General features: G+C 44.7%; 1 protein-coding gene across 1 annotated transcript; it reads right to left on the reverse strand.

Moving 5' to 3' along the window:
• Window positions 1-1,546: 1,546 nt before the first annotated feature.
• Window positions 1,547-9,278, reverse strand: LOC144542919 (schlafen-like protein 1). The gene is made up of 4 exons (XM_078290531.1): window positions 9,207-9,278; window positions 3,703-3,838; window positions 2,158-2,612; window positions 1,547-1,822 (listed from the first exon to the last, which is right to left on the reverse strand). The coding sequence occupies exons 1-4, from the start codon at window positions 9,276-9,278 to the stop codon at window positions 1,547-1,549; spliced, it is 939 nt and encodes a 312-aa protein (XP_078146657.1).
• Between the last annotated feature and the right edge of the window lie 1,379 nt (window positions 9,279-10,657).

A 10,657-nucleotide genomic window follows, 5' to 3' on the forward strand; every position in this document is an offset into this window, starting at 1 on the left:
GTGGGCAGGCCGGGAGGAGGGAGGCAAAGTTTCTGCATGGTAAGAAGACTTAGTCAGCCACCCCCGTGCAGCTTAGCTGGCTGATCGACACTAACTCACAGCTGTTGTGTGCATGGTTATGCTTGAGCTAAGGCAACTGCACAAATAAACTATGTGAGATAAGAAGCGAAAACAAAAATGAAAAAAAAACAAAAAAACCCTGCACAGATGTTCTTCGCAGGGCTGAAAGGAGAACAGAACCGGATGTGTGACATGAAACTCAAATCAGAAAAGGGAAGCAAGCTGTTAGACGTACTAATCAAAGTGGAAGGACCTTTCTAAACAAGAGGCACTTTGTTCTAAATGTTTGCCAAGTGTTTCCTGTGGTATGGACACCAGTGGGTAGGGCGAGGTGTGTCATTCTTCATATGTCTGCATCACTCTCCTCAGTTTGATCTTGTAGTTTTTATCATTATGATGGAGAGCAAAGATCAAGCAAATATCACCAGAAATCTATTGGGAAGCATTCAGGACGAATGTTCCCTCTACGCTGGTAGTTTGTTGACCTTCGTCTTGACCACCTAATTTCCCCATGGGGATCATTTAAGTTTTCTTCTATCTTATCTTAATTGCTCCACTTGACCCCAGAAATGAAGTCGATTTAATTTAGCGGGTTCGGAAGTTTTCAGCGGCAAGTGACATCAGGCGCAGGGACTTCGCCAGAACTCTTAAGGTTCGCGGAGTTGACCACTGTCCTGAACGGAACGGTGCTCCTAGTTTGTTCTGAAAGGATGTGTGCTGTAGATACATGGAGACCCTAGCAGGGGGAACACAGCAGCAGCAGCAGCAATCAGGCAGATTCATGGCCAGACAGCAGAAGTCTGTCAGCCTCCTGGCAACGTGAGAGGACACCTGGAGGTAATGTAAGCAGCACCTCCCCTCCCCAACCCACACCTCCTCTCTCTCTCCCTCTCACTGTCTCTCCATGTCTGTCTCTCTCCTCTTTATCTCTCCACATCCCCCCCCAACCCCAACCCCCTCTACCACCCCCTCCTCGTGACTCATCACCAGAACCTTAATCACCAATGAGTGGGCATCGCCTCCCCTTCGCCGAGGCTCTTTGTAAGGCGCAAGATCCGAGATCCCCAACTCTGCTACTCTGTTGCCCCCTGCTGCTCGCTGTGCCGCATTACAGTGTGTTGCATTGAGAGCCGCATGGCCAGGAGGTTTTGCACGCTTTCCTCACCATGTGACGTCTCTCTGTGGTGTTTTCGTGGCACTTTCCTTGAAATGGTGCTCTTAAGGCATTAGAAGACATCATAAGTTATTATTATAAGCACATTGTAAGTGCATGATAATCAGAGATATAATAAAAATAATGGGCCAAAAATGTAGGGGTTGAATAGTTAATGGAGCGACTGTAAGGTTATGATATTAAACCGAATGTAGTTTTCTGATGTTTGTCTGAAGATTATATTGTAAGAAAAGTTTATCTGTGCTTCTAACGGATTTAAAATCTGCTTGTGTGTTTCTGGCAATTAAGAGTTTAATTCAGAGAAGAAGAACGCTACAAGGTGGGTGACTGGGTGACTGATGAATATATTTTGCCACTGTGTACGATCTCCCATAGCCATTCACAGCAGTTTGAAGATACTAGAAACATGGGTATCTGTCTGGCCCTGTTCTCTGTGCTGGTACTGTGGGAGCTGGGCCCTGGCTGTGTCCCGGAGGAAGAGAGGGCCCCGATGACTGATTTTGGGGCTCTGTTGTGGTTCTGGAGCCTATAGTGAGCCAGGAGGCGGTCCACATGGTGCTGCAGCCGGCTCACCTCACCACTCCACTTCTGCACACACAGAGAAGAAGAACTGGTTAGCATGAGCAGCAATAGCCACCATGGCTGAACAGACAAAGAGAAGAGCGCCACCTACAGAAACTCAAACTTCGTCAACAGAGAATCCAAGGAAAAAGACGTCACAGTGCTGAACCAAGCAGCCAAAACCACAGATACTAAAACTCTCCACTGAAACCCAGGATAATAGTCATAATAATAATTCAAGTTAAGGGTTTCCCATAGTCAACTGGTGTAGTATTGATCAATTCTACAACAAATATGTTATCAAACAAACAGCATCATATCTATCATGTCAGAGATGCACAACACTGATATATTGATCTAACCTTACTTCGGGCTCCTATGATGGCAATGATGAAAGCTTCTCCTACCTGTCTGACCCATTCCTGGATGGCAGCAGCAGTCAAGGGCCCCTCTACACTCCCATCCCGCTTGAAAAACACCTCTCCCTGGTCCGTCTGGTAGAGGCTTGGGTGAGCGAAGGCCGGAGAGGCCGTGAAGGTGAGGCGCAGCACCTTGAGGGTGCGCCCCTCCGGACCGGGCCTCACCGCAGGCAGGAAGACCATGCTGTAGCTGGAGGGAAGGACAGGAGGATCGAAACCCCTCATTATGGTGTGCACCAGCAGGCGAGCCTGGTCCTCCTCTCTGCGTTTCAGCTGCAGGCCGCGAGCCACCCCGCCATCGTCCACCCCGACCCCAACCCTGCCCCCTCCAGTGTTCAGGAAGGCACAGGCGTAGTGACGGAGGTCATTGCGGAAAGCTGAGCACAGATAATCTGAATCTAAACAGGACACATTTAGAGTTTTTTGTGACTTACTGGTTATTAGTCACCTCTACTTCATCTCCCACAGGCATGTTCCCTACTTCAAATTATATAAAATACACCAGGTACAACTTATATCATCAGTTTTTTCTATCTGAACAATGTATTCATTCAATTTTAACAAGACAGCAACAATTTCTATGTGAGGCTTGTGATCAAGAATTCCAATGTATTTTTATGTAAATGGAAAAAAAACATGAAACTTCACCAAAGTACAAAAAGAAATAATACAGTACAAAACAATACAATACAATAAACTGATGAACAAATCATAATTCACAAAGAAAAAATAGTACACAATACATGTAATAGACGTAGTATAGTATATATAATATAATGTAATATGTTGTAACTGAATATATAATGTATGCTATATATAGTGGAAGTAAATGTGGTGCAGCAATGGTAAGTACACAGATCCATCCCTGATACAATTAAACAGTCCAATTAGGAGTAAATTAGTCCATTGCTCATTGGTAAGCTCAACTGTCTGTTGATCAGTCCCTCTCATTGCATTCCCTCCATCATCGCCTTTTAATATATCAGACATACCCACATGCTTTAACTGGTAAGTAAAGGGATTCATATAGCTTAACCATTTTCACTCTTGCCCCCGAGAATGTAAATGATTCTCTTGATAGAGGAGCAAGTACACGTCCCTCTGCTCTGGGTGTGTTCTTCCATGACAAAGCAATCACATTTTGCTAGAAGTTGGCACATATCAGTGAGGATTTACTTCTTATTTGGGATAACCAGAGTAGCAGGGTATGGCTCCAGAATGAATATTACAGGATCTAGAGGTAGGTTTATATCAAGAATTTAAAATGTAATGTGATAGTATGATAACTCCTGCCAAAATACAACAATCTCTTCCTATTCCCACATACAATGAAGCAAAATTCCTTTTGCATGTTTTGTCTGAAATGTTGCTATTAAACTGATGTAATCTATAAGAAGAAATGGATCTGCCCATCAACCAATTATTAGATTGTCAGTAACTGTGCATTAGGTAGATTTTGTTTAGAGCAAAAATAGTTTTTAACCTTACCTGTGCCTCTTTTGAACACTATGTTGCGTGTCTCATTGCCAAGGTAAGCACCATAGACGAGGCCGCTGGGTATGTCTTGTCCATTGGCGACACTGCTAGAGGTGACATCCACAGGGAACAAAGCTGCCTCCCCGGTCTGTGGGGTTCAAGTGACAGAGCGTCATGAGACCATCAGTTAATGGGCTTCAGATTATCAGTTCATACTGTAATCACCACAATCATAGTCATCATTATTGTCATAGTCGTCATCACAGTCATCATTATCACTGCCATCATCGCCGTTGTCATCATCATTGTCCTAGGTGTCATAGTTCACATAGTTGAAGAGTCATCAATATCATCATCATTATTATCACTGTCATCATCATCATCATGATTGTCATCATTATTATCACTGTCATCATCATCCTCATCATAATGAACGTCATCATCATTATCATCACCGTCATCATCATCATCATCATGATTGTCATCATTATTATCACTGTCATCATCATCATCATAATGAATGTCATCATCATTATCATCACCGTCATCATCATCATCATCATGATTGTCATCATCATCATCATCATGATTGTTATCATCATCATCATCATGATTGTCATCATCATTATCATCACTGTCATCATCATAATGAATGTCATCATCATTATCATCACCGTCATCCTCATCATCATCATGATTGTCATCATCATCATCATCATGATTGTTATCATCATCATCATCATGATTGTCATCATCATTATCATCACTGTCATCATCATCATGAATGTCATCATCATCATGATTGTCAATATCATTATCATCACTGTTATCATCATTATCATCATCATGATTGCCATCATCATCATCAACAACATCGTTATTTTCATTGATTGTTGTTGTCGTCATCATTATCATCATCATTGTAGTTGTCATCATCATCACTATCATCAACGTCGTCGTCGTCAATATTATCATAACCATTGTTATCATGATTATCATCGCCATCATCATCGTAGTCATCATCATCATCATCATCAGTCCTCTCCCATGTGGTCTTACCTGTACTGATCTTCCTTGTGTGCCAGTGTTGTTTTGGACAGCACTTGCTTGGTTGTAGAGTTGACTAGTGGCACCCACATGTGCTGCTGTGGCTGGACTCTGGATAGCAGAGGTGTGGTTTACATGATGGGGGGCCTGCCTGAATGATGTGGCCTCCGGACTTGCTGTGCTGCTGCCTGGATCCCACCCCCCGCCTGGGCTCTCATCACTCTCCGCATTATCCCTCCAACGAGTTTTTCCCTTCCTAGATCGACGGGGCATCATGCAGGGGGGTAGATGGGATGGGGGGGGGGGGGGGGGGGGGGGGCGTGTTGGCTGTGCACTACGGCGGACACTGGAGGCTCGAAAGCTACGAATTTTCCAGGCCAAGGTGTGACTTTTGAGACACACAGTAAGCTGTCCGGCCGCTTATTCTGTGGGATTCAACGAAAAGATACACAGCGTGAGAGGATAATAAGGGGGCGTCAGTCTGCTAAATAGATAAATGAACACGAGGAGCCTTGATAAATCATAAAGTCAAGGCTGATCAAAACAATGATCAATCAAAGCCACGAGGCATGGCAAGGGAGCAGCGCTGCCACTAGGCTGATGATGACAAAGCTTATGTGTGTGAGAGCAACTATACAGCAAAATACAGTTGTGTACTTTACCTTTCCTGCTGTGCTGGTCTGGGCAAGGCTGTGAAGGCTCAGGTCCCTGCAGTTTAATTCTGTTCTCTGTGTTAGCAGGTCAGGACTGGTTTAGCAGAGGGAGAGCTAACGTTAGCGCAAAAATGAGCTCCTGAATTATCTCAAAAAAACAAAAGCAAACAAAAAAGACCAAGAAGTCATAGGCTGACTAGTTACTGTGTGAAGGTTTGAATCAAATGGACTGAACTAAAACTAAAAGAGGGAACAAAAAGCAAAGAAAAGGACAACATTTTGATTCCAGTTATTTGATTATTTGTTAGCAAAACAAGCTAGTAGCCTCATTTTGACAGTTGAAGCGACCTGTGTCGCCATGGAGACCAAGCTCAGCCTAGAGTGCAGGCAGGTAGAACGCGGTTGTCACTAGTAGAAGAAATAGAATGGCTGACATCGACACATTACATTTTTTATGACCAAATTGAGGAGTTTGAGCAGTGTATTGTTTAACTGTGTGATAAACTAAGTTTCTTATCAGCTAGCAAAAAAAAAGAACAGTGTAGCTCACTCACACACATATACAAAGTCTTTCTCTCTCTTTCTCTCTCTCTGTCTCTCTCTCTCTCTCTCACACACACACACACACGCACACACACACAGACATACATGTTTCAAGAGGTGAATTCACAATGACTATCAATAAAGACATTCAAGAAATAAAATGTATTGTTGTGAATGACTACATTTCTATTCTAGCATTTATCTTGTATTAAAGATAAAATATGACACAGCCTGAATTTCCAGCTTGTCACTTTAAGATATTGATCATTTAATACTGATAATCACTATAATGCTAAAGCCATTTAAAATAGCAATGTGATGTGTATAGTGAGTATGATGAGTGGTGATCACCAGCTGCATAGTGCTGTCACCTTGAATACGATTCTATGAAAATAGATTGTTCACTTATTTTTGCCAATAATAGTTTTTATCATTATATTGTAGGGCAAAGGTCAAACAAAAACTGGCAGAAATATATTTGGAGGCTAAAAAAATGACATAAGGGAGCATTCAGGACCAATGTTCCCTCTAAGCTGATAGTTTAAGAACCTGCATCTAATAATTTATCACATTGACCAAATAATACAGTAATATCTTGTCAATCATCAGTCATTGCTCCACTTTGTCCCCAAAAATGTAGTTTTAGGTTTTATATGCAGCCATAGCTTAGGGTTTACACAATTGACGCCCCTGATACTAAAACAGCCCAAATGCGATTAAGAGTTTGCTCTCTCATTTATTTGGGTTCATTCCTTTTTCCATACCATTTACTGACTAACTAGTGGAATGCACACAACCATATTTTCACAGACTGGGGAAATGAAGCAGAACACTGAGCTCAAATACAGCTGGGTGTGCAGTGGGTACCACTTTACTCGAAGCGGTGCTCATGAGGCATCATAGGCGCATTATAAGCACATTGTGAGTGCATGATAATTATTATACTGAGAGCATGATACAGTGTAATAAAAAAAACATCTAGGGGGTTGAATACTTTATAGGTGAACTGTATAGTGACATGATATTAAATTGAATGTAATTTTCTGATGTTTGATGATTATATTGTAAGTTGATCTCTGCTTCTCATAAGATCTGTTTGTCACCATTCAGCGCCTTAAACAGCCACTTGAGGTCAGTGTTGTTCTAAGGTAAGAGTCGTCTTTCCCGCCGGCCTTGTCAATGTCCTGAATCTGAGGTCAACACGTCCCGGCCCCTCCAGTGACCTCAGTGAGGAGAAGCCATATGCTGCCTCAGCCACACAGGAGCCAGAACAGGGAGAAAATAATATGATTGTAAATGTAAGCAATGATGATCATGCTAGAGACAAAGGACGTCTCAAGCACAGGGAACCGTAGAGTCTTCCCACCGCAACGTGATGTGATTGGATATATAGGCTGTTTCAAAATGTGTTCTGAGGACCTGCTGGAGGACTGGAACGGATTCCACTAGGGCTTTTCACCCGCCTAATACACACATTAGGGCAGGTATCCTCCATTTGATAGGATTTCATCCCAGGGACCCATATGGGAAGATTTGTGTTGTTGTTGATTTCATATTGAATTGTACCACTGTCGCCACTGTGTGTGTGGGGGAGATAATAGTGGTGAGAGTGAAACCTATTATTACAATACTCATTCTTATACATTCTCTCCCTGGGATCATTTCTAGTGAATTCAATTGCAGGGAAATGACACTATTTCTCACTGTGCCAGGACCTCCTGGAAGCCCCCCAAAGGATCTTTGAGATCCTTCCTCCAATCCATACGCTTCCTGGGTCATTTCTCTATGTATTTGACCATAGGCAGTGTTGGCGGGGTATCATAGCCCCATCAATAGGGGCTGGCATTTACGGCGTAAGCGAGATCAAAGCGGGGCGTGCGGCCATAAATAGCCGATTGATAGTGAACGTGAGAGGGAACATGATAGTGAATGCGAGGTCTTGGGACTTGGGCCGGTGGGTGAGTGGGCTCAGTTCGTCAGCCCCCGGGGAGAGGAGAGGGAGAGGGGAGGAGAGGGGAGAGGAGGGGAGCCGTTGACCCATGGCCAGTCCTCCTCCAGCGGCGGTGCACCTCGCATATTATCACCCAAGTGAGTCATCAGCGGCACGTCAACATCGCTGAGGTTCTTCATGCCAATCTTCTCCTTTTTTTGCTTCTTTAATCCCCCAGTGTGCCTCATTTGAGCGATTGCCTCCCTCCCTCCCCCCCTCCTTTCTCCCCACTCTCTCTCTCTCTCTTGCTTTATATCTCTCGCCCCCCCTCACCCCCAACCCCCCCCTTCCCCGTCCGCCCCTGTAAGCTTCCATCACGTTCTGCTGAAAAATTTGGAGGGCTGCCAATATGTGCGTTGTGCACTGTTGTGTGTGAATGTGGCGAGTGTGTGTGTGTGTGAGCATGACTGTGTGGGCCCTGCGCATGCATGAGCGTGCGTGAGGGTGTGTGTGTGTGCATGATGTGTGTGTGTGTGTGTGTGTGTTCATTGCTTTTAAGGGTGTTTTTCTGAACATGTGAATTCCATTGATGACTGAAGGGAGGAGTCGCAGAGCGTTGTGTGTGTGTGTGTGTGTGTGTGTGCATGTGTGTGTGTCTGCACATGCACAAATAGATGTATACGGGTGTGTGCGTTCATTGCTTTTAAGGACACAATGTTTGCGCTTGTGTATTTGCATGCGTGTGTGTGTGTGTGCGCAGGAGAGTGTGAATGCGCTGAAAAGAGTGAGAGAATGTGAGAAAAAGAGGTATTGGACGGGTGTTGTCTTACAAGCAACAACAGCACATTGCAGAAAGAGGCATTTTCAACCAATTTATTAATCCTTTTAGGCAATGTTCCCTGTTCAGAAATGCAAATTGAATCAATCTGAGTCTGACTTTTAAGACTTTCAAGTGGGATTTAATTAGAAGCCGGGGCGCACAGTTTTAATGAGAGAGGGGGTGGAGAGAGAGAGAGGGAGAGAGAGAGAGAGAGAGAGAGAGAGAAGAGAGGGAGGGGGGGAGATGGTGTTTTAATGCTACTCCTATGGGATCGGGGTGAAGGACACACAAACCCCGGCACTGACGAGCTTTCTTGAAAGAAGAGATTCTGTCTTTCCCGTTCTTTCCCGGCCATCTGTCCGTCCGTCCCTCCGCCCTTCACCTTTTCCGACTTGGCTGTTTATGCCCAGGGAGGGGTGGGGGTGGTGGTGGTGATGGGTGGGTGGGGATATGTGTGTGTGTGTGGGGGGGTTATGTTCTGTTTGGTGACACTAAACAACGCCCGATCCACTCCAAACCGCACATCCATCGCCCTGCAGCGGCGAATCAGACCACTTTTCCTCCGCCAGCGGTTCAGCGCTTCTGCAATCTCCATCTCGGAAATCCTTTGTCCCTTTGTGTTGCTGTTATTTACTCCGATACCATTTCTCTCTCTCTCCTCTCTCTCTCTCTCTCTCTCTCTCTCCTCCTCCTCCACCTCCTCCTCCTCGCCGAGATTCTCTATCCCTCCTCATCATCCTCCCATCATTTTCCGAGCCCTAAGCTGACTGAGCCTCCCAAAGCCATCAGGTCTGATTGTCTGATCTCTAGGCATCGAGTCCGCCGGCTGAAATGAAAAATGAGGATTCCTCTCAGCCTCTATTTTTATTCTGTTTTCATTTCTCTCTTTCATTCGTCTCTCTCCGCGGTCTCTCCCTCTCTTTTCCCACCTCTCTGCCGTCTCTTTCACACTCTCTATAACGCGCCCCCCCCCCCCCCCCCCCCCCCCCCACACACACACACACACACAGACCCACACACACACACACACACCCCTCACTTCATACCTCTCTACCGGCTCTTTCACTCATTTTTCCTCACCTCTTTGTGGCCTTTTCTCATTTGCAGCAACTTCACCCCCCATCCCTCCTCTCTTTTCCCTCCAGTATTTACCCTCCTCCCTCCTTGTCTTTTCTCTTTTCCCTTCTCTGCCTTCCAAGGCCAGCTTGAATGGCATATGCATTGGCATAGGCGTATCTAGTGGTACCCAAGATACAGCAGCATTGTCCTATATGTTCTACATACATATAGTGGTCAGTGGAGCTCTTCAGAATGACTGTCCTCTAATTCCCCTGCCTAGTTATGCCTATTTTTGTCTTGACCACATAGGCTCTCTCAGTTTACTGTGACCTCTGCGAATGATAATTACAGCTCTGGGATCATTTTAATGCTCTATGAAGTCAGTCATGCTATTATACAACCAGGTACCAACATGCTATCGGGTCTATCTATCGGGTTTATCGAACTGCTTGTCTATGTGAAGCCTTTAACCTGAATTGGTTCTAATGCGACAGTTAGATCAGATTCCACACAAGTATGCATGAATATCTTATTAATAGTAGTAGTAGTAATAGTAGATCACTATTGTCCCATGGCCTGAATGCTGTTTCAGAGGCTTTTCCATCAGGACGAAAATAAAATTCTGGGGGAAACACTGAATAATTGTCATTTTTAGGGCATGAAAATGGAAAAAGTTATTCAATATCAGCACAGGAAAAAATCGTCTATCAGAGGTTTTAATCTAAAAAATATTGCTTATCAGCCTTCAAAACCCCATATTGGTCAAACCCTCAATACCATGCCTATCATGACACCATGAAAACAGACTGAGTAGGAGCAGTTTCAAGTTGGGAGGTGAGTGGCGGGGGCCGAGCCAAAATCTCGCTCGGGGCCTCCGGAAAAGCATCGCTCCAGTCCCGGGGTTGGTGGCGGGGG

Source organism: Centroberyx gerrardi, chromosome 19 (assembly GCF_048128805.1).
Source record: "Centroberyx gerrardi isolate f3 chromosome 19, fCenGer3.hap1.cur.20231027, whole genome shotgun sequence".
In the NCBI taxonomy this organism is placed as follows: Eukaryota; Metazoa; Chordata; class Actinopteri; order Beryciformes; family Berycidae; genus Centroberyx; species Centroberyx gerrardi.

Bases quoted from the DNA above. Each gene is read 5' to 3' on its own strand.
- LOC144542919 (XM_078290531.1), bottom strand. From the start codon at position 9,278: ATGGAGATTGCAGAAGCGCTGAACCGCTGGCGGAGGAAAAGTGGTCTG. The intron at 3,839-9,206 runs GTGCGGTTTGGA...TGAACCCCACAG, and splicing joins GCCGCTGCAGGGCGATGGAT to ACCGGGGAGGCAGCTTTGTT. The intron at 2,613-3,702 runs GTAAGGTTAAAA...TGTCCTGTTTAG, and splicing joins AGTGTTCAAAAGAGGCACAG to ATTCAGATTATCTGTGCTCA.